Source organism: Pezoporus flaviventris, unplaced genomic scaffold (assembly GCF_033815535.1).
Source record: "Pezoporus flaviventris isolate CSIRO_AGI_PZ_B2104156 unplaced genomic scaffold, CSIRO_AGI_Pfla_v1 ptg000097l, whole genome shotgun sequence".
Taxonomy (NCBI): Eukaryota; Metazoa; Chordata; class Aves; order Psittaciformes; family Psittacidae; genus Pezoporus; species Pezoporus flaviventris.
Genome location: NW_026892645.1, coordinates 1925514 through 1949021, shown reverse-complemented (window position 1 = coordinate 1949021; position 23508 = coordinate 1925514). Strand labels below are relative to the sequence as shown.

Genomic DNA, 23508 nt, shown 5'->3' with positions numbered 1-23508 from the left:
GCCAGAGCCTCACCTGACGTAGTTGGACAATTCGCCTATTTTTGATGTCCTTGTTTTCACCAACTGTGGAGAGTAAAAAAACCCAAACTGAAACAAACCCCGAGGGAGAATAAAGGGGATGGAGCAATCCTGCCTGCACAGTCCCACTGCACCCATCCAGCATGCCAGCCCCGGTCACCACTGCCATGCCCTCAGGTGGGTGCTCAGGTCCCAAATCTTGGGCTGGGATGGGGATTTTGTGATGTGGGAATGGTCACTTACCAGCAGTATTTCAGTGGATTCCTCCAGTTCCCCTTCCCAGAAATACCTAGATTTAAAAGAAAAGAAGCATCAGCAAATGCAGCTCTGGCTGCAGCCCTGCTGATACCCCAGGGAGGAGGTTCACTTCCCTGCCTGGTGCTTTCTACACCTTTACAAAGTGATGCTCAAGAAGCATCGCTGGTCCAAAATGCTGCAGTGCATGTGACTGAGCACCCTGGATTCACAGACTAGAGCCTTCTTGGCTGTGCCAGTCTAGAGAGAGATGCCCCAGGGGACAGCAGGGCACAGGAGCTGGGACTGGGGTGGCCATGTGGCAGGGCTGTGCGGTGGTGGCCCTGCTCCAAGCCTGGGAACAGTGCCCACAGGGACTGTATCACGGCTGCGGCTGAGAAGCTGAGTACAGCAGCTTCTTGGTTTTCTCCTCTCTTTCCCTGCAGGAGAGGAGATGCACTTCTCCTGAGTCAGAACTGACCTCTCAGAACATTTATGTTGACAAAAGGCCGTGGGGATTTCATCTGTGTGCTGGGTTCTGTGCGAGGATGCAATCAGAGGCGTCGCGGTGTCTCTCGAGCAGGAGGAACCAGCTGAAGCAGGCAAGGCTGCGCGAGAGCAACTCGGCTCTGGCCATTGTGGCACAAGGGAGGAATGATCTTACTGGGTTTGCCCCCTTTCAGCAGCCTCAGCTGGGCTATGGGAGAGTCTTGGGGGTGCAGGGGTAGGCCGGGGTGCTTCTAAGAGCACCCTGTTTTTGGGCTTTTTTTCTTTAACCCCTTTAACAAATGCAGTCCCTTTGCATGGATGGCTGAGGATACCTGCAGAACATGGCTGGTTGTATTTCAAGGTCAAAGATGCTGGTTTTTCCTTCCTGAAAGTGCTGCTTAATTCTGTAAAGGCCAATTTTCTGCTCCCTGTCTTAGCTGCTCTTTAGGTCCTCTAAAAATAGGCGCCACATCCTCAGGCCCATAAATCACCTCCCTCTTTGCTAGATCTCTATGTAGCCGAGTAACCAATAAATAAGTGGTCCCCATGGGCAGCTGGAGCATCTGCACTCCTGAATAAGCTGGGAGCACTTTGCACGGGTGAGGATCGTCTTTACCATCTGCAACAACCAACAGAGCCAGCAGCCTTCTGGAAACTGCCTCCTCTCCCCAGGGCTCGGGGTGTCCATCTCCTCCCCGTGGGGAGCCTGGGTTTGCCTCCTCCATTGGAGAATATTGAGCCCAACTTACAAGGCTGAGCTCTTGGGCAGGATGTTCACGTAGGCAGCCAGCTTCTTATCCATGATGGCCCTGGGTGAGACAGGAGGAGGAGTTAGTGCCTGTCCCAGCTTGCTGTGGCTCAGCACCCACTCCCAGGCACAGGGACATCCCCTTGTGCTGCCCCTGACTGCCAGCAGCAGCTTTGATGCTGGAGACCTGGGATCTGGGGTTATTACCCTGAGGAAGCAGATGCAGAGGTGCCCTATAGCTGGAGCTACTTCAGCTCAGGTCCTCGTGGCATGGTTCTGGGGGGCACTCCCTGCTGAGCAGGAGGGTTGGGTGTTGCTCCTGGCCTGGAGCAGCACACAGGACCTGTGCCTCATACACTGCAAGGACCCTGCCTGGCAGCAGCCCAGTGCACATCTCCCCATGGGGACACCAGGGCACAGCCACAAGAGCTGGGTCTGGGATGGATAAAAAGGGGTTTGTTTCCCGGCCATGTATTTATGCTGTCAAAGTGTACCCCTTCCTCGTGTAACAGATTAAATGTGGAGCTTGTTAAACTAACAACATCAAGGTTTTTCTACCCAAAATGTCCTAGAAATCTGAAGCCCAAATTAAATTCCTTCCCTCTGGCTGCTTCTTTTAGCTGTGGGCTGATGTGTTACTGCAGAGCTGCTTGGGTCTACCAGCAGAAGTGATATTTGGGTGATTAAAGAGCCCTGAAGCAATGTCAGGGTGGATTTTGAGAAGAACTAGGTCAGATGTGTTTTCTGACCACAGCAATGTCTGTGCCCTTCTCACAGCGATGGCAGCCCCGTCCCTCATGCAAGCAGCTCTGGTAAGGCACGACACTAGTGCCTTCCCCTTTGGTTTTCCTTAACGCTGGCCTCACTAGGCACTACTTTGCACCAGGTGCTATGACAATGCAAACATTTAACTTCTAGTTGACTTTGAACTGCAGAGAAGACCGGAATGATGAGATATGGGAACGCTTGATTCAACAACCTGCAAAACTTAACTCTTGAAGAGGAGCAGAAGGAGCCTCCCTGCTGTACCTCACCTTGCAATCAGGGAACGCTGGGCTCTCGTTTGAATGTGCATCAGCTCCTTTGCATTTGTCTGCATTATCAGCCCTGCTTTCCCCATAGAGCTTTGTACCTTGCAACTATGAGCACAAGGCGAAAGTGCCCTCATGGGGCTGCTCAGGCTCTGCTGCAGGTCAGGGAGGATCTGGGAGCTGCCAGAGCACGGGGAGGAAAGCAGCCCTTCCTGACTGATCCCATAACATCTTTCCATCCCAGCACTGCACTGGAGAACCAGTGCCTGCACCCAGCTAACTGGAGGAATTGGGTTTAATGTCTAAGCACAACAAGGTGATGGAGATGGGCTTCTCCCTGCCCATGGCTTGGAGAGGACAGCCATTGAGGAGGTTCTGGGTTGTTTGCTCTCACCATGTGCAGCCAGTGGTAGGCATTTAATGCTTGTAGAGCATCTTGAGTTAATCTGTAGACCAACAAACTGCAGCAGCAGGAGCGGAGATATCCCCCACTGCGTTTGTCATGTCGAACACATGGCACAAATCCTTTTGTTTCTGCTGCCTGCATCCCCCAAGTCACTTTAGTGCAGGAACCTTTTGATTTGAGTGGGTAGCTTCTAATTGCTTCTGCTCTGTTCCAATATGCTGTGATCCCGACTGAGATCCTGAACTTTGTTCTAGCAAACTCAAGAGGAAACAAGCGGCCGCCATGGGAACGGGAAGCATCATAAAAAGCTGAATGTGATCAGTGGAAAACGTCTGCATAATACATGATATCTTTGGGCTGGGCACTTGATGTGTGTCCCTGCCTCACAGCAGGCGCTGAACTGAGACAGATGAAATATTAATAAGCAGAGAAGCAGGGAAAATGATCTGCACGAGTCTAAGGCAGAACCCGAGGCTGCTCAGCTCTTATGTGAGGTGCAGTGGCCACATCATCCAGCCCAAAGGGGTCAGCTTCTCACAGCAGGCACAGGGGAGAGGGCAGATCTGTGTGGACTCGGGGGGTTCTTCTGAGGCTTTAAAGTTAACAGCAATCCTGATAAACTGGGTCAGAACTGACACAACAAACAAGCTGGATACTGAATTCTACCTGCAGTTAATCTGCTTTCCCAAACATTGAACCCTTTTTCCTTAAAACCAGTGGAAATTTCCTTGCAGACTGATCTGTCAGAGTGCTCCTCTGAGCAATGCAAAGGAAGAATAAGCAACAGCACAGGAAAAAGGTGTGTAGGAAAATGAGTGTAGAAGCTCCATGCCATCCTCTATCACCACGCCTCATTCACCCAAACCCCAGAACAAAGGAATAATTACTCCACCAGTAAAAACACAACCACAGTACACATAACTCAGCAATGGGGAGGGATTTCTTTCCCCTCCCTTCCCTGCAAGATAAGGAACAAAGAGTGGAAAACATTTGCAAAGGTGTTGAGATGAAGCATTTTGAGGAACTGAGGCTCTTTCACCAGCCATGTACAGTTACTCCTTTTTGCAGAAGACACCGAGCAGTGCAGACATTATCCTATTTGAATTTCCTCCTACAGTTGCAGTATTTAAGGTGACACAAAATCCCTTTCAGAAAGCCTGTCAGTTCCTGAATGACTTTTTGGGAAGACAGAGAGGTTTTGGCAAGCAGCAAGGTAGCAGGGAAAACAGCACAGGAGGTGTTGCAGGAAACTTCATGGTCCATCATAAACATTGCCCCAGTCAACACAGTCACAGTGCTTTGAACAAACCATCTATTGAAGCAGGGCCTGACAGATGTGTGAAAAACAACCTGCATGCAAAGCAGCATGCAAAGTATCCCATATGTTAAAAGAGGGGGAAAAATCAAGGCAAACTCCTTATTCCCTGAAGTTTGGTCAGCAGAGTGCAGGCTTCAGGTGGTGCCTGAAGTGCCTGTTCTCTTTGCTGTGGACCACTTCTGTCTCATGCTTATTCTCATGGCAGTGTGCTGTGCTTTATCCCCCTCCATAAACACCTCTCCTGCAATTTGTTATCTGTATTGCTCTAGAGAAGAAGAAAGACTCTGTTAGATCAGAGAACATGGAATTGGGGCTTAATCCATCTGAGGACCCGAAGATTTAGGGCCATGGCTTTAAAATGAAAGGCACTGGAATAAACTGAGAATTGGCTTGATGTTACTGCAGCGCTGACTTCAGAGACAATTGCCAGCTTTCTTTTAGAAAGCGCAGCTCTTGGTGAGTGGATACATGGTGCAGGGAGACGAGAGCGCAGGAGAAAAGGAACACCGTTTGGGTAGAAGTACAAAGCGCAGGGAAGTACAGATGCTCTCAAGAGACACGGAAAAGCTTTGTTCCACAAGAATAAAGCTTGCTTTTCCACTTCAAACAATTCCAGCAGCCATCAGGGGAAGTGTCTCTGTACCTTGCGATATCCTTGGCAATCTGCTCGTTGAGGCAGTTGATGAAGGCAATGGAGTGAGACCCAGAGATGTAGCTGCCGGTGATGGCAGAGTGCAGCTGAAGAGTGAGACTCCTCAGCACCGGGTACATCAGCAACGACAGAGTCACCACCTAAAATGCAATCCGTGTGAGTGATGATGCCAGGGGAAGGTACTGCCTTTTGTAAAAGCAGGGACTTACCTGTGGCTCAAGGGAAGTCTCTGGCCTTCTTTCAACATTACAGTAATGCTACTCGTAACTTCAGTGAAAACATCCTCATAGGGAGATCCATTCTCCTTCCATGGGGCAGGAAAGGGTGAGGTTTGGAGGCTGCATCAGCCCAGAAGTGCCCAGACCTCTGGGTTACAGACCCTACCACACAGTCTCTGCAGCCACAACTGGTTTTCCAAAGGAGAATAAGGAGGTAAGTCGCCTGTTGTCTCTGTTAAAACACATCTTTCCTGCTTTAGCTGCAGGGTGAGGCATGTCCACCCCTCTGGGAATCCGTGGGGATGGGACCCTCTGCCTCCCCACAGATGTGTAAAGGAGAACAGTAGGTCAAGTAGGGTAGGGATCTGTCCATAGAAAACAGAGGTGGGCTGGAGCCTGGTGTGGGAGCAGAGCCCTGGGCTAAGACAGTCTGTGGAGGGACAATTACTCTCTCCTGCTGGTGGATGTTGTACAGCCCACCCAGGCTATGACAGACTCTCACTAGCAGGCAAGGGAGAGAAGACTTAAGCACGGGATTTAAGTTCATTTCTTCCTAATTCTCTCATACTAATAGGACAGTGAAATTGCATCCTTTGGGGCACAAAACCCCTAATGGACACAGCCCAGGTCTCTGTCCAATGGGCTGCAGAAAACAGTAACACCTTCTCCATAGGCTGGCAGCGCAGTGGCAACAGGTTGGTTTTGTGTCCATTATTGCTGCCAAGCCCCTTCGCTGCTCTTTGTACCCACATGCCATAAACAACCACATGAAAATAGACAATCAGCTCAGCAGGACGCTGCAGGAGCAGCAAGGGCAAGGTTAATTTGGTGTGCTGAGTAATGGCTGCAGGATGGTGCCGTACCCGGGGCTGCAGCACTCACCCTCTCCGCACAGCTGCTCTCTCTTTGTCTTTTGTCTTGTTTTGGAATAAACAGCATCTGGCCCTTATTCAGCCACAGCCATGAAAAAGGTGCTTATAACACTAAGAATATATTCCTTATTTCCTCCCTCCTTTGTCCTCTGAAAATTCCATGGGCCCATGTCATAACTTGGGTTCTATTAAGATTGAATTAAGGAAATCTCTTGTCACCACAAGAGCTCATTCACATTTGGAACATGACGGATGAGCTGTATCGGTTGTCTCCTCTTTTCCAACCCATTTGAGGAAATGTTCTTTGTTATCACAAGGGTTCTCATAAGAATCTTTAGAGCTTCTTTTGTGTTTTTTCCCTCACTAAGCCATTTAGCAAATATGATGCAACAAATCCCAGGAGCTACTCAAGAGAGTTAAAACAAACAGAAATATGCTGGTCTATGTATTTTTCCAGATTAGAATGTAATCATGCTCCCTGCTTAGCAAAGAAAACATAATCTGACCTGTTCAGCACGGCAATCATTAATCTCCTTGGAAAATGTAAGTGCGTGGGATGGGGAAATCCCCATGACCATTTGCATTGAAGAGCGACCACTCTCTTGTGGGCGTTTTGGGTGGTTTTCCCCCTTTTTTTTTTTCTGTGAAGAAAGATAAAAGCTGCTCTTTTGCCCCCAGATGATTGTATTTCCAAAGGATGGTGCAAAAATGGAGTGAAACGACCTGATAAACCCAACAAACCCACTGCCAAAATGTTGACCAACACTGAGAATCCTGCTGTCAGATGTAAGCATTCCATCGAGCAGCACCGAGCAGCAGAATTCCAGCCGAGTTTAGAGAGACTGAAACTTCTGCAGGATTTCTTTTGGCTTCGCTGCACTAAAACCAGCCTCGGGGTTTAAAATCACCGCGCTGGGGCTTTTTGCCCGGTTTTGGTGAGGTTCTGTCAAAAAGAACACAAACCCCAAACGCAACCTGTGTGCTGTGAGGCTCCTGGCGCGAGTGGGAATTACTCCTCGGGACCTCCCTGTGCTCTCTGCAGACTGAGTGCGTTCCGCCTGCACCATCCTCTCCCTGTGAGGTTGCCGTGGTCCCTCGGGCCGGCGTTCAGGGCGCTCCCATCGCATCCCCCGCTCCCCCCCGATGGAGGGACCCCCCTTACCAGCAGCAGGGCGGCGCGGCCCGCGCGGGGGCAGCCCTGGGCAGCGGGCAGCAGCGGGCAGCGCTGGCTCAGCCCCTCCATCTCCGCGGCTGCCGAGGCTCCCATCGCTCCACCTGCGCTGCCCCGAGCTGGGAGCGCTGCCCGCAGCCAGCGCTGGCTCCTCCTCCTCTTCCTCCCCTGCAGGCTGGCACCCGCCTGCCTGCCCCAGCGTGGGGCTGAGCCATGGCCCAGGCGCCAGCACGGGGTCCCCACGGTCCTCCTGCATCCCCATGGGCTCTTCCCTGCCAGCCCCAGCCCTGGCACCCAGGCTCCCTGCCTGCCCCTTGCTATTCCTCACCCGCAGAGCTGCGGTCCCCCAGAAATGGGGTCCAACCGCAGCAGGGGTAAACGGACACGAACATGGGTGCTGTTACCACAACTGCACCAGCATCTGCTGGAGGAATCCCTCAGCACTGGGATCCCCCAACGCCATCTCATGCACACTTGTTGATGCCACTTTTGCTTCATTTTCCTGCCTATAAAAAAAAGTTATTTTCTCAGATTTAATACCACTGGGGCTCTGTTCTCTTTGAATACAAACAGTGAAGAAGCTGCCGATCGTTGTCGTGCTGTTTGGGCCCAGAACGCTCTCGTGCGCAGCCCAGCACAGAGGCTCCATTCTGTCACCCTGTGACTTTACGGTGTTACCTCAGTCCTCACAAGCTATTAGGGAAGCCCATGTATTGCACAGCCCTTGCATCAGCAGCCTGAGCCTGGGCTCAGACAGGGCACTGAAGAAGCCTTGGGGAGGCATCAAGGACCCCCGAGCTTCGCAGTATGGCAACAGCCACGTATTTGCTACCCTCAGTTGTCTCTCCTCTTGTCCACGGGCTGAAAGCGACGTTTGTCCTCTTCTGCTGTGAAGCAAACCCTATGTTTTCCTGCAGCGCGTCCCACCATGAGGAGGCTGAGCTGTCCCCATCACTGCGAGAGGGGGTCCCAGCACTGCAGCCCCTTCCCAGCCCGCGGCACCCACTGCACAGCGTGACACCGCTCTGCCCCTCCGTGCTGGCCGCGAGTCCAGTGCCGCTGCCCAGGCTCGCTCCGGGACGGACCCCGACCCCCCTCCGCCGCCATCACCGCCCCTCAACCGCCATCACCGCCCCTCAGCCTTGGCCCCGCCCCTCCCACTCCTGCCCAATCAGCTTGCGAGGCGGGGCGCGCCCGCCATTTTGTTTACGGGTGTGCGGACGCGAAAGAAGCCCTTAGCGACGGCGCGGCGGTTGCTAGGGGCGGGGCGATCTCGCGAGGCTTGGAGGGCGCGCCAAGATGGCGGAGGCGGTGTGGGAGCTGCTGGAGCGGGCGGCGCGGCGGGCGGCGCGGCTGGAGGAGCTGCGGGCCCTGCGCCTCGCCCTGCAGGCCGTGCCCCCCGCCGCCCTGCGCGCCCGCCTCAGCGCCGACCACCTCACAGCGCTCTTCGACCTGCTCGGCGTCAGTGACCGGTGAGCGCCGCACCGGCCCCGCGGGCCTGCCCCGGCCCCGCAGCGCCCTGTCCACCCGGTGGCTCCCGGGGCTGCCCCGTCTGCTTCCCCGCCCTGCTTCAGCGCGGCGGCTCCGGAGCACCCGGCGGCGTCCCGCTCCTGAAAGGGTTCTTTTCTGTCTCTGTGCCGCCCAGGGAGCAGGTGGCTGCGTGTGTTTCCATCCTGGAGAGGCTCCTGCCGGCCCTGGACCCGGTCTATGTGATCCAGAACCTGAGGGAGGAACTTCAGAAAGGGCTGTTCCACCCCGATGACTCCGTGAAAATCCTCTCCATAGCTCAGGTACAGGGGTTTCCTCCGGAAGGAGGGGACAGAGCTCCGTTTTCAGCCAGGCTGGGTTAGTCCTAACCTGTTACTGTTGTTCCATGCCCTCATGAGTGGCAAAAGCACTGCAGCAGGTGATATATGCAGGAGTTGTGCACTTACACAGTCATGGAGCTTTGGATAAATGCTGTGCAGTGTGTTGGTATATAACGCTTTGGGATGTATCTGTTCAATGTGACATCTAAAACTATGTCGTGACAGCAGTAACTTGTAAATGAATCGCCTTCCACATGTGCTGGATAAAGCTCTCTAAGCCAGCACTGGTAGCAGGTGCTGTAAGAATTAAGTGCAGCAGCATTGCGATAGTCAGGATGCTTTGAACGGTCTTGTGGAAGTAATGAAGACTGGGATGTAGTAACTTGACACTTGTTGCGTTAATTTAAAAGAACAGAATCAGGGAACACTGTGGTTTAGAATAGGCTTCAAGAGGTTTCACATTCAGCCCCTCTGAAAGCAGGCCCAGCTTGCAGCAGGCTGCTCAAAGTGTTTGTCCAGTGGAGTTCAGAGGGGCTTTTGACATGATTCTGTCTGTTGGTAGCTGTTCTAGTGCTTGAATGGCCTTACAGGAGAAAAAGCTGGTTTAATGTATTTAGTCTTCCTTTTTTCCTGTATTTAATCACGTTTAGGTCGGGAGGATTGTTGAAAATTCAGATGCAGTTACAGAAATTCTCAACAGTCCTGAACTGTTAAGGCAAATAATAAATTGCATTGGTGGGGAGAGAATAGCAGTGGCTAAAGAGGTAAGTGCTGCTTGCTTTCTTCCTCTACAAACTGATGTAGACACCACACAGAACACCTTTTCTGCTGTGTCTGAGATCATGACCTCTGCTATTGTTTTAATAAAAAATAGCTTATGTTGCCTTAAAGATTCTACAAACAGGCAGGTGCTCTGAGCCTGGAAATTACTTAGATGTGATAGAAAATTTACATAGAACTGTTATGTCTCAGTAGCTGTTTATGCCAAAGCGAACTCGGAGCTGATTTTGATGCCAGAGACTCGGGTCACAGTAACCATAAGCAGCTCCCCTTAATGGAAAGTCAATCACAACTAAAATTTTAGGTGTAGAACTTGCTTTAGTAATTTAAGAACATTGAAACTAAGTCTGACTCTCTTGTGGCTTTGCTTTTAATACTAAGCTCCTGTTTTTGCTTCCAGGCCATCAAATCCCTCTCCAGAATAGCACAGACACAAGATGGTTTAGAGGCTTTGTTTGTGAGCAGTTTGTTGAGTGACTTGAAAAATGTCATGGCAACAAGTGACGTTGTTCGATACCGAGTGTACGAGGTAGGGATGTGATCAAGGTCAGCCTTTGACTGGCGTGATACCATGGTCCTCTTGCACTAGCTCTGCATTGCTATCTGTATTTTATGGCTTTTATATTAGCATGCATCACTGGTTTACAAACTTCCCTTCATGTCTGCATTTTGTCAAGACAAGAAAGGAGTAGGAAGAGTTCAGCAGTGTTGGCCCTCAAATAATGACATAGCTCTGTTTACTTCACGCTTCTGTAGCATACTGTTTCCATCTTCTATTCTGCAACTTGTGTTGCCCAGGGCGTTGGAGGCCTACACAGAGTTAATAAAGACACAGCAAAATGTTTGCTTCTCTGAAAGCAAAGTAGCTGCTATAGTCTCTTAAGCTTTGGGTGTGAAGCTTTGAAACTTCTGGAGGGAGGAAGAGACTGAGAAGAAAGATGCCAAATGTGTCAGTCTAAATACGTATTGCAAAGGAGAAGTAATAGAGTTTAGCCAGCTTAATGAGGATAACATCTGAATAAGAAATAACTTTGAGCAGAAATCAAATATATGTGCTGTAAATTTGGAGCTCCTTATGAACTTGTTTAAAGCAAATATCTAAGTTAACTATGAAAACGTCATGAAATTCTGTGTTTGATATAGATAGTCAGCATTATAAGACTTGTTTGGCTGTTACTGTGAATTGTTATCTCTAGAATGTTTTTAGAATCCATCCCTTTTTTTGTTTCCCTCTGCTCTTAGTTAATTGTTGAGATTTCTTCAGTGTCAGCAGAGTCCCTAAATTACTGTGCAAACAGTGGATTAATATCGGAGTTAATTGGCGAGCTGACTGGAGATGACATGCTGGTCAGGTATGTTGGAAGTGAGTTTGTCAATGAGATTTCCCCCATTTATGTTTGGATTTTGCCTTAAGGGAAGAAAACCAGTTTGTTCTTAGTCAAAGAGGGCTTCAAAACGCCATCTGAAATAGGCCAAAATACGTGTCTGTTACAGGGCTACATGCATAGAGATGGTGACCTCGCTGGCCCATACCCCACACGGGCGCCAGTATCTTGCTCAGCAAGGAGTTATCGATAAAATTTCCAACATCATTGTTGGAGCAGAGTCTGATCCGTTCTCAAGCTTCTATTTACCAGGTAACATCATTCATTTCTTGCTTCTAGTGTTTACTGCTTGCTTTACTCACGAGTTAAACTGAGAGGACTGTCAAGCCTCTGAAAGCTCATGTGAACACTTGAATATAAATACATGTGCTGGATAGATATGAAAAATGCTGAAGGACATTCTAACACATGAATAATATTACTCATTAACAGGGGTAGTGGAGGCAAGACCTGAAGAGACTGTGCTAAAGCTTTGAAGTCTGTGTTATTGTAGCCTTTTTTTATCCATGATGTAGCAGCTGTCTGGAATTCATTGAGTAACTTCCAAAATACTCTCCTGTTCCTTAGCTATCCTTATTCTGATGCGTTTCACAAGGATTCAGTTTCAATAGCACTAGTTTAGCTGCGAAAAGATCTTAATGTATGTTTAATTTTGCCATTGCTAAAGTTATTGTGCCCTCGCCCTGAATGCTTCTTTTTTCTCTTGTTCCCTCAGGATTTGTTAAGTTTTTTGGGAATCTGGCTGTTGTAGACAGTCCACAGCAGATCTGTGAACGATACCCGGTCTTCATAGAGAAAGTATTTGAAATGGCAGAAAGTCATGATCCGACCATGATTGGAGTGGCTGTGGACACACTAGGCATCCTGGGATCAAATGTGGAAGGCAAACAGGTTTTACAGAAAACCAGTTAGTATCTGAAAGTTGTCAGTCGTTGTGTTGGTTTGGATTGGGTACTTCTCTTTCTACTGGTGTCATCAGCCTCTTGCCAGGACTAGAAAAACATGAATGCTCACATAATGATGCTTTCTGTAAAGGCTGCATTGTTTTCTTTAATAGAGAAGATTGAAAGGAGATGCTGGACTACTTGCTTCAAATCCAATCCTTGATTTTTTTTTTAAGTGGAAATCAGTATTAGCAGATAGCTATTGGAGTGTTGTAAATGGGACTGAAGACTTCTGATTACAAGTGTGCTAGGGTCTGTACTTCCTGAGATAGCTCGGTTGTGACACACAACTTCCTTTCTGGAAATGTTTGGATAGTCTGAAGAATTGATGTAAAAGCTTTGCATCTGTCTACCTTAGATCCTTATGAAGCAAAGAGAACCTTACACTGCTTTTGTGGTAGTAGATCAAGAAGTTGCCATTCTCAGGTGTAATGTACAACACTCTACCAGTTGATGTAGTATAATGTGACTGACAGGTAACTCCCTACCCCTGTAGAGGTCTGTCTGAATTAATTAAAATCACTTTGTTTTTATGTTCCAAGGAAGTAGATTTCAGAGTCTGTTGAGCAAAATAGGGCACCAGGCAAAGAATGCCCCCACGGAGTTACGCCTTCGATGCTTGGATGCGATTTCCTCTCTTCTTTACTTGCCTGTAAGTTTGCGGTTTGGTTTGCTATCTTTTAAATCTACAAGAATGAAATTGTGTATCTGACTATGTGAAGACCTTTTGCAGCATCAAGCTTAGGTAGAAGTGGGAGCTTTCTAATGTTCCAAGTCATTAACTTTACTGGTTTGAATTTCTCCTGTTTGTTTGCTTCAAGTCTGGAGTTTGTTTATAAGAAGCCAGGTGTTCTGAAATCATGTTTATAAAACATGAAGTCAAAACATCCTTGGCAAGGGAATGAGAGTCAACAGTTTAATATGATATGGTTTTAATAGGATAGCTCTAAATGAGTGAATAAGCCATTTCCATTTGTCTGGCAGGGCTGCTCTCCAGCACAGCACTTCTCTTGTGTATCAAGATCAATTTATTTAAATGTCTCCTCCAAGCCAAATGAAATAGAGAAAGCCATTTCTTCAGTCATGGAAATATGTTGAGAATTTAAACTATTTGAGTTTAATCTGCTAGTGGCTTATTGTAAATAATTTCCTTAACTATTGAATGTACACTCAAGACATGAAAGCTTTTCAGAATCCTAATGAAAATCTTTCTGTACGTGATGCATGTAGCCAGAGCAGCAGACAGAAGACCTTTTAAGAATGACTGAATCCTGGTTCACATCCTTGTCCAGCCAGCCACTGGAACTCTTCAGGAGCATCAGTACTCAGCCATTCCCTGATCTCCACTGTGGGGCTTTACGGGTGTTTACTGTAAGTGCTTTTTGGTTTTAAAGATCAGGTAGTGAGTTGTAATCCTTTGGATGTTTGAGGTTTTCTAAGTGAATGCCATAGACCCCTTCTTGAAGCCCGCAAGGGGTCAGAAAGAAGTCCTTTTTCATTATGCCTTACTTGTGTTCACCACTTAAATAATGCATCAGACATGTCATGTCTGTAATGCTTATTGCCTTATGAATTGAAGTGTGGGGAAGCATCAGCCATGCTCTAGGGTGCTGCTTCGATATCGGAGGCACTGCTGTGATAATTCACTTGACTTGAAAGATAAGCACTGAGCTGTACTTATTTTCCAGTACAGTTAAACCCTGCTGCTTGATTTGAGTGGTGGTTGTGTAACTGCTGTTTAGAATGAATAGGCCATTTAAGTTTTCCTGTTCTTTGGCTATTGCATAAGTGTACTCTATAACTGTGTTTTGGAGTTTTAAAATGTTTCCCTCTTTCCCCCTCGCCTTCTCTTTTCATGTTTAGGCTATTGCAAACCAACCATGGGCCCAGAAGCTGATGCTTGACAGTCCAGGCTTCGTGGAGTACATTGTAGACAGATCTGTGGAGCCTGACAAAGCCTCAAAGGATGCCAAATACGAACTGGTCAAGGCCCTTGTAAACTCTAAAACAATTGCAGAAATCTTTGGGAATCAGTATTACTTGAGGCTTAGAGCTTATTTGCATGAAGGCCCTTACTATGTTAAGGCAGTTGCTACTACAGCTGTGGAAGGAGCAGAGTAATGTCACTGGTGTCTTGGTTCCCCTTGCAAACCGTGTTACTGAAATAGGTGTAAAGACTCCCCATGCCGGAGTCTCTTTAAATTGTCTCTTTAAAGGAACATGAAGCACTTCAACTCTGAAATGAAAGTCATGAGAGCAAATCAAAACCTATAGGGCACCGTGTATTTTCCCATAGAATGTCATGGCAGAAGTTCTCTGTGTACTGCTGTGAGCCAGGTAACCAGGGTGAGCAGTGTCAACTGCTGGCTGGTTTACTTGGCAGAAACGATTGGTGTTTGGTTAAACTCTTGTTGGGTTTGGAGTTCCTGTTGTGTCTTCTCAGTCGATCACAGTTCAATTAAAACCAAACCAACACCAAAACACCTCAAGGTTTGTAGCCTCAGCTGCTGCCACAATTTCTGTATTTGTTCTTATATTTTATAGCTGCCAAAGTTGGCACTTGCATGGAACACACTCTTCCAGCCAGGCATATTCTGTCAAAGCCCAGCTGGCAAGAATGAGCTAGTAGCCTTCTGTCCACAGGAGGGAGTACGAACTGGATTCTCTTCTATTTTCAACTTGCTGGGTGTGAGTTGTGCTTGAATAAATAATCCTACATATTGTTTACACTCTTTATGCTGAGGATGTGGGGTAGGAAAAAGCTATTAACCCTTTAAAAATAAAGGAATAGAGTGTGTAACAACCAAATTGGGAGCTTTGGCTCCCTGGCTGACTGCGGCTGTGTATGGCAGCTCAGTTTACTCGCTTGAAAGGAGCGTGAGCTCTAGCACTGCAAGTCTGCTTCAGAACCAAATCTGAAATTGTTTACACTATTTTTTAACTATTTTTTTTAATTTTAAGGGTTATTTTTAAGAAAAGTACTATTTTAGTTGCCTGAGTTAGACTAAAAGGGTTAAGAACATAAAGTTTTCATGTTTAAGGACATGAACTGAATTAGGAGTACAAAATGTAGTACGTTACCATGTTTTCATCGTCTTTTGAAGATGGTCAGCTAGCTGCTGCTGAGATGCAAGCTGGACACTAGTGACATGATGTATCTTTATCCATAAACAGAGACCATGATATACTTTATACAGAAGGTTTATATTATTTTTTGTTGAGGACATAAGAAATCTAAGGAATAGTTTGGGGGGGAGCATAATAAAACATGAAATTACTCCTTTTTTGCTTATTTTAGTAGTGTGTCTGGTCAGGTATACATCTACGGAAAGTACTTGCCCTGTGTCCCTGCTCTGCCAAGTGAAGCAGGATGAGCTACTCGTGCAGTAACTCTCTTCCTGCTTGTAGTAACTTTGACCTGCAGCAGAGGTGATGGTATTGCCTGCCAAAATTTGCTGGCAAGGAGTCAAAGTGGGCTCGGAAGGGCAAGGTAGGTAGGTGAGGAAGTTCCCTTAAGATTAAATAAGCTGTTGGAATGGAAGTGATCTGCTTTGTTGCTTCTGATCTAAGATGTATAAAAGTTGTCATCCAACGTTATCCTGCTGCTGACGCTTTCATCCTAGATGTGCATAATAAACATCTGCTAGTGAGAAATGTGGTACATCGTGTCTCATTTGTGAACAGAGAGAGCTCAGAACCTTCCTGCATCCAGCAAAATATGAAAGCACTAAAAAGGATATGAAACAGAGTACAGAAGTCCCGAGTTTGTGCTTGTATTGGACAACTTAGCTTTGTTGGTTTAGGTGGCTTTGTGTGCTGGTAGCTCTGTATGAGCTGTGTGCTCAAATCTCAGTAAAGGAAACTGATGTAGAAACCTTTTCTGCAATTCATGAGTCTCTTCCATGTGTGTTTTCAGCTGTTGCCTTTGAAGGCTACTCTGTGTGCTAAGTCTTTAGCATCTGCTTTGCATGGTACGTTTGCCAAATACAATGTTTTAGAATACACAGAGATGCCAAACAAGGGGATTTTTGTATGTGCACATATGCTTTCTTTTGCTGAGCTTTGAGCTCAACATTCCAATTAATTGGTCAGGTGCTCACCCCTTACTACATGTAGTTCCCCCCTCATCCTGTGTACTGCCAGATGGCTTATGGGTTGCTGAATCTTGTATATAATGGAAACATTTAAGTGTGTTGTCCCGTCTTCCCCTCTGTAAAGTAACAAGTGGAGAGAATTGAGATAAAACCAGAAATGGAATGTTAGAGAATGAGAACTGAGGTAACACGCTGAACCTGCATGAACTTGGTTTAAAAATGCCAAACCCACAGCCCAGACCACCTCATCTGACCCTGGTTAACAAGCAGCATAACTTGATACTTAAGAATTGCGGATCCTTTGGAGCACACCTCCACTTCCTTCGGAGCAGGTGAGGCCCTCAGAGGTACGTATTTGTCTCATCCCACGTGTGTCTGTCACAGCTGTAGAGCAAATCTGCCCAGCTGGTCTTTCTGCTGCTGAAATTGCTGATGCAGAAGAGTTAACCTGGAGGATGTAGGCACGGGTGGGCTTTATGTTCTGTTCCTAATGGGGAATTTTTGCACTCGGATAGTGTTGTTACCACTGTGTTGGGGAACGTGTTCTGACTTCACTGCCAATACTCTTCTCCAGCGTAACTGTGGCACTGAGCTACTTGTGTCAGTGTTCCTCTGATGCCATCACTGACAGAGATACAGGATTCTCTAGCAGGTAAGTTAGATTTCTTGCCTACGATCTCCCTGGGCTGCTCACCTGAGCAATTCCCGTGATGGTTTGATGTCTATTCCCACTGTAAACTGTTCTCTAGTTCCACCGGTGCTGTAAAATGGGCTGCTCAGAAGTAGCTCCCTTTTGTGGGCAGGAAGATTCCCCTTTGGTACAAAAGACTTTGGGGTAGATGATGCCTCAGGTGCAAAAGGAGCGTTGGCATAAAGTAGAGAACTTCAAAAGCCTGAAAACACTGGACACAAAATTTCTTGGAATATTCTGTTTTACTTGTATTCATGCACTTGTAGGTACTTGAGTAGTTAAGGGTACATCCAGTTCTGCTGCTCTAACACACTATAGCATTGGGAGTTCATCTGCTGTGGAAGGAAAGAGACCTAACCTTGAGAGGACATTGTTATTCCTGATGTTAAAGGATAAAAACAGCTGGTAAAAGGAAATTCAGTCTTTCTACACAAACATTAAGTCTTAGTTGACAAAATGAAGCACCTCATTTTTTATTCCATCCAAGTTAAACTGTTTGAACTTATCGATATAGGTCAAAACCTTGCAGGACACCAGACTGTAGTAAGTTTCCAGTAAAGAGCAATGTTTCCCATCGCTTGTTTCCTTCCAGTCTTTAAATAACTCGTCCTCTTCCATGTTGGAAGAGGTGAAAATGAATTTATAGCAGCATCGATTGTAGCTGATGTGCTTCTCCCCAGAAAACCGGGAGCTGTGAATGGGAGTGATGCCAGCTTTTTTAGCACAGATCCCAACAAAGACATCGGGGGGCACTGACCCTGCCACCTCCTTGGAGGCCACAAACACCTTGCGAGCAGCATCCTGTGACATGATGAAGGCGCTCCCTTCACAGTAATCTGGGTAAAGCTCCTCTGGGTATTGATGGATGGGAACAAAGCCAGGGCTCTGAGGGTCTCTGTCGGGCACTCCTTGATGAATGACCTTTCCAATGTAGATGTCCTCGAGTTGTGTTAGGCTAAGCAAGTATTCAGCCAGACTGGGAACACCAACGAACATGTCTTCATCTGCTTTAAGGATATACTGTGCATGGGAGCAGAAAGTCACTGTCCACTCCACACTCATCAACATCTTTTGTGTCTGCGTCCCAGGAGAATCGATGAAACTGCCTTCAATAATGTCTCTGTGCTCTTGAGACTCCTCATTGATCTCCAGCTGGGTGGTTACTGAAGCTGCCTTTCCTAAAGCAAACAGAGTGAGGACAGTGTGATCTCTGGTGTCTGTCACGTTGCCCCATGTCTGCCTGATCACGTTGCGTCTTGTCCTGTTTTCTGGGCTGCTGAAGACCAGAACGAGCAGGAATACCTCTTGATCGGAGCACGTCGCTGCGCTGTTGATGCTGTAAGAGAGATTGGCCTTCAGAGGCTCCGTATCGAGCTGCCTGGCCCGCTCCCTGATTTCCAGAGCCTTCGCATCCGTGTACGAAAGAGGCAATGACCGCAGGAAGTATTCCTCCAGTAAATCTGCTCCAAAAAGCAGCACGTGGAAAAGCAAGACATTAAAGAGAATGAAGCACCACTGGTGAGTCCGCAGCCTGCAGAGGGTCAGCTGGGGAGGAGAAGACACAGACACTGGATTCTCTTGCTCCTACAATACAGAAGCTTCCCTGCATTTAGAACATATCCATGCAAAACAATCACAACTTTTAGACCGTGGTCTCTATCATTAGTGCAAGGCTCTCTTCCTAGAAACCACAGCAGCCCTGCTTCTTGTGGTGCAGCAGGATCCCAAGCCGAGAAGGACTTCACTCTAGTTTAGGAGGCTTTTTGTGCATCCATGTGTAGAAATACTGAGGAATATCTCACTATTAACATTTTCTGACTGTTTTTAACCTGCTACTGATGGCCTGAGATGCTAACGCAGATCTGTAATGTTAAAATGTGTCCTCAAAGGTGAGCCTTTGGTACCTGGCCTGAGTTCTTGGCACAGTTTGAGTCATAGAAGCCTCATGCTAGCCCCCTGAGTAACGATCCAAATCACTTACCTGCATGGTGGTGGGAGTTCTCCCTGCAGCAGGGTCTGTGTCAACACCAGAGGCAATTTCTCCCTGGCAGAGGCTTTTGGGGCAGTGTCTTGTATCTGGATCTGCAGGATCCAGTTACTGCCCAGTGCCCAGAGACCGTGGCTTCCCCCTTAGCTGCGTGGGAGGAAAGCTGATCCAAGGGGATGATCGTGTTGCAGCTGCTTAAAACACAAAGCGAACAAAACCTGAGCCTTTCCCTCTATTAATTTGTGGCACCTGGGGCTGGGTGTCTCGGAAGCACAGAAGGGCAGCAGCTGCTGAGGCTCACTGGTGAAAGGGGTCCTTTGGTACCCTTGTGAATCTGTGCTAGGTCTGCCAGGTCGTTGCTGTTTCTTACAGCTGTGCCACTGTGGGCTTGGCTCCCTGGTCCATGGCGGTTGACCCCTTCGCTGAGTGAGCACTCTGTGTCTCCCAGGGTGGAGGTTTGGGGTGTGAACCTGTGGGCTTCTCTTGTGTGGGTTCCCAATTGCAGAACACCCTAAGCCCATGGGCACTGCTGGGCCAGGCTGTCTCTGATGGAAGCAGAGGTGTGCTTTCAATGAGCCCCTGGGAGCAAGGCAGGGACAAGGGGCTGTGCAGTGGGAGCTGATGGTGTATGGCCACGAGGCTGGGGATATTCTGATGTGTCCCACCACCTCTTGCCCCTTCCAGCCAGGCTGTAACAAGCTGCATTGGGTGTTCCTTTGCTTTCCCTCTGTAATAACGGTTTTAAATGACCCTGTGTATTTGTGCTTTTGTGGTGGCTGCGTGTCCTGGGGCACTCCTGCCTTCAGTGGTGGCCTCGGCTGCTCCAGAGCATCCCTGTGTTAATGTTGGCACAGCCACGGCTGGGCTGGAGCTGACTGGGCTGGGGAGCCGCGGGGAGCTGGAAGTGCTGGAGCGGGAAGTGCCAAAGACACCACGAACAGGATGGAGGTGTCAGCAGGGGTGAGGGCTGGGTTTGGCAGCAGCTCTGTGAGCAGGGGAGGGGGGGAACGGGGCTTGTGGGTCCCTGGAGGGGACAGAGGATGGGAACGATGTTGTTTGATGGGCAAATTGGGGCAGGAGGTGTCAGCCTGCACCAGCACAAGGACAGGACCTTCAGCCTCCATGCAGGAGCACAGAGGTCATGGTGTGTTTATCAGGGTTGGAAAGGTTTCTCGTAGCAGTTCTGTTACTGCACCCTTAGGGGAATGCGGCATCGCTGCGGTTTGCTTTAGCTGTGTCCCTTGCAAGGGTGTGCTGCTCTGACCATTGCATCCCTCCCTGAAGCATCCTTAGGGCAGGTGGAGCAGAGCTTTGATTTCTGGTGTGACCAAGGGGGTTAAGTCCCCAGCCCTGAGCCCCTCAGCTCTTCCAGTGCCTGCCCCTGGGTCTGTGGCAGTGTGGGACCTGCTGGGAAATCTCATTGATCACAGCAGAAACCAGGTCCCCACAGTGTGGTTACAGCTTGCAAAGCCAGCCTAAACATGGGCCGTGGGCAAGTGCCAACGTGGGGCTCTGCTTTAGACTCCCCAAAACTGGGGCCAAAGCCCTTTCCTAGGGCCCGTGTGTCAGCTGGGCTGCAGCTTCAGCTGGACCAGCCCCACACTCACTGGAAGTTGTGCTTTGAAGCTGGGCGAGCTGTCAGCACGGGAAGTGTCAGTCAAATGTGTTCTCTGAAAGGAAGAGCTAATAGGGCACTATTTGTCACGTACAACGCAGCTCTACAGCCCTAGACACTCATTCTGGGCAAAAACCCCCCTTTGCAGATGCTCCATCTCCAGCTAAACCATTAAATAAGCAAATAAATACAAGCATTTGAAAGGCCCTACGTTAAAACCTCTGTGTTTAGAGTGCCAATAGGGTAATGAAAGCCACATGTGCATCGTCCCTGTCGCAGTTGTGCCCAGCGTGGTGCTTGCAGTACTGGTGAAGTCATTTCTTTAGCATGGCTTTGTGGTGGCAGCAGGAACTTCAGACATTGCTGATACCGTGTGCATGGGATGAGCAATATCCCACTGCAGGCAGGGCACCATCAGCTCATGGATGAGGAGCCTGGCTGAGTTCCACTGGGAGAAAGCTGAGGATGAGAAATGGAAACACTGCTGGAAGGTCAAATAGCTTATGTGGGAATGCCACAAACCCCTCGGCTGCAGGGAGTTGCCTGGGGATGATCCCTCCATCACCTCTAAAACCCTGGCTTCAGTCCAATGTAATGGACAGCAGCTTCTGTCTGACCTTATCCCACTTTTTAGGTGGGTTCAGTCAAACCCTTCAGGGAAAACCCCATTCCCAGTGAGATTAAAGGGTTTCCAGAAGAGGAATGCATTCAGGAACCTGGAGTGGCTGAAGCCAGGTCAGTCTGGGGAAAGGAGTGATGTTCCTACAGCTCACTTAAACCCCAGCAGATCTTGTGGGTGTAAATTAGGGAAACAACTGGGAAAGCAGCTTTTCCTGAGCCCCAGGGCTATTGTTTGCTTTATGGGAGATATTTTCCTCTTTTCCTTAAATTTATGTCCAAGCAAACCCCATTATGGAAGCAGGGATGTACCCATAAAGCTGCAGCCAACCTGACCTACCATGCGAGCAGTGTGTGTTTAGACTGGAGGATGCTTGGGGTGGATGTTTTGGAGAGGACAGGTTCTTAAAGTCTCCTGGCTTCCCTGCCAGTGCTGGGAAGAGGGAAGCAGAGCCTGGCTTGTCTTGATTCTGCTCTGCTCCACTTCATGAAGGGGCGAAGTCTTTGGATGCCGCAGTGTTCCCGGATGACGGCGAGGGTGGGCAGCTGGATTTATTGGGAAAACCAGTGAAAATTGGCTTTTCTAACATAAATTTAGTCCATTATGAAAGCAGGAGCTCTGCCTGCCCTACGTGTCCATGTGGTTGCTCCATCTCTCCCTCTGTCCCTCCCTGCAGGGTGGATACCCCTCTCCGTCCCCTGTTCACAGGCTCTTCCCTAAAGCCAGGTTGATTCCCACAGCCAGGCTTTCAGCTCTTCACTCCTGCTCCAGGGCCATGCCACATCCTGCCTGTGTAGCTCGCCCATTGGCAGGTGTCTGCACCACGGACTCTTCCCATAAGACATTCCCAGTGCCCTCATGTAGCCACTTCTCTTACTTTAAGGGTTGGAGATATCCCTTGTCACAAAGCATCCCTTTGGATGGAAAGCCACTGGGATGCTCCTGGGACCACAGAGCATTCACAGGTACCCACAGTGTTTCAGACCCTGCCCAAAGGGTCCCCCCTATTTGCACCCTGCCTTTTGCAGGGCTTCACCTGCACCTACAGACTGATGGTGCGAGGGCTGGGAAGGATTTGTCTGGTTTTCAATAAGAGCAGGGGCTGTGATAAATAAATGGAGACAATTGTCTTGGTCTTAGTCACCTAAGAGCAATGTTTGTGCTGAGGAAGATGATTCAGCTCTTGCAGGCGATTCGTCACCTTACATTCCCCACCAGGCTTGGGAGGTGATGGAAGATAAAGCTTTATAGGCGTTACACAGTGTGTGCTTCATTTATCTTTCGATATTAAACATCCCTTTGGGTGTTAAACAGAAGGAGAAACCTTAAAAACAAGCCACCAAGGTGGCATGCTGACACACCGAACAGATTAGCTGCTCCTGGTGCACAAATGAGGGTGTCTTTTCTTCCTATTTAATGGCTCCATTGACTGGGTTAAACCCGTGTTTTTATAGCCAAGTTCCTAGAATTCATTTGTGCTTTGCCTACACCAGTCTCGGAGCTGCAGAGATCTATCTTTCTGTATGGGTCTGTTTGATTATTACTCCTTGAGTTTAATGGCAGCTTTGACAACTAACTACCACTGTATTCCCTGACAAAGACAGCTTAAACCCTCCGTGCATTCTGGAAGTGCTGCGTTCAGCCTCAGAAATACCAAACTAAATAGAAGTGGAGACCTCATAGCAGCCTTCCAGTGTCTGAAGGGGGGCTATAGGGATGCTGGGGATGGACTCTTCATTAGGGACTGTAGTGATAGGACAAGGGGTAACGGGTTAAAACTGAAACAGGGAAAGTTTAGATTGGATCTAAGGAGGAAATTCTTTCCTGTTAGGGTGGTGAGGCACTGGAATGGGTTGCCCAGGGAGGTTGTGAATGCTCCATCCCTGGCAGTGTTCAAGGCCAGGTTGGACAGAGCCTTGGGTGACCTGGTTTAGTGTGAGGTGTCCCTGCCCATGCCATGGGGGTTGGAACTGGATGATCTTAAGGTCCTTTCCAACCCTAACTGCTCTATGATTCTATAAGCTGAATGGGGAATACATGAGCTTGTGCTGGGTCAAGGTGATGGGAATCCAGGCCTTGGGCTGAGCTGGTTCCTGAGCAGTGATCTCCCCGCTGAGATGCCAACCCACCCCTAGTTTGCAGTGAACCAGAAGCTTTCCCTTTGTTACTCATTTCAGAGCGTGCCGTGCAGGTTCCTTTGCCTTGCCCTTTTGTTCCCTGCTGTTAGAGACAGGCTCTGTTTGTGCTTGGCAAACCCAGATTGCACATGAGACTCGTTTGACACAGACAACCCCCAGAGCATCTGAGCCCTGAATCAAGCCCTGCTGTGATTCATTCAGTCCGTGCTCTGGCAATGTTTGCAGTCGGGAGCAGGTTCTGTGCCTGGCTCTATGGGCACTGAGCAGAGAGCCGGGGTGTTTCTTCTGCA

The 23508-nt window shown here is 48.5% G+C and overlaps 3 protein-coding genes across 5 annotated transcripts in view; 1 reads left to right on the top strand and 2 right to left on the bottom strand.

Annotated features, from left to right (window-relative positions):
- The window catches only part of CUTA (cutA divalent cation tolerance homolog), a 91101-nt gene extending 83794 nt beyond the window's left edge, over positions 1-7307 (bottom strand). For both annotated transcript variants that reach the window (XR_009747432.1, XM_061476541.1), the window contains exons 1-5: positions 7149-7307; positions 4888-5036; positions 1491-1550; positions 262-307; positions 14-63 (exon numbers count right to left, since the gene is read on the bottom strand). Coding sequence is in view for 1 of the 2 variants with exons in the window: in XM_061476541.1 (XP_061332525.1) it covers positions 14-63; positions 262-307; positions 1491-1550; positions 4888-5036; positions 7149-7253 (410 nt within the window). In the remaining variant the exon portion in view is untranslated. The remainder of the gene's footprint in view (positions 1-13; positions 64-261; positions 308-1490; positions 1551-4887; positions 5037-7148) is intronic.
- A 1134-nt stretch (positions 7308-8441) lies between these two features.
- Positions 8442-14321, top strand: PSMD5 (proteasome 26S subunit, non-ATPase 5). Of its 2 annotated transcripts, XM_061476486.1 has the most exons (11): positions 8442-8481; positions 8569-8629; positions 8803-8947; positions 9616-9729; positions 10146-10274; positions 10988-11097; positions 11240-11382; positions 11846-12037; positions 12617-12726; positions 13305-13445; positions 13938-14321. In XM_061476486.1, exons 1-11 carry the CDS (start codon positions 8457-8459, stop codon positions 14193-14195), a joined length of 1428 nt encoding a protein of 475 aa, XP_061332470.1. In that variant the 5' UTR covers positions 8442-8456; the 3' UTR covers positions 14196-14321. The 2 variants fall into 2 exon arrangements, with proteins under 2 accessions (XP_061332470.1, XP_061332469.1); XM_061476485.1 differs by having other exon boundaries at positions 8442-8629.
- Positions 14322-17303: 2982 nt separating this feature from the next.
- Positions 17304-18846, bottom strand: B3GALT9 (beta-1,3-galactosyltransferase 9). The gene is made up of 2 exons (XM_061477116.1): positions 18841-18846; positions 17304-18443 (listed from the first exon to the last, which is right to left on the bottom strand). Exons 1-2 carry the CDS (start codon positions 18844-18846, stop codon positions 17304-17306), a joined length of 1146 nt encoding a protein of 381 aa, XP_061333100.1.
- Between the last annotated feature and the right edge of the window lie 4662 nt (positions 18847-23508).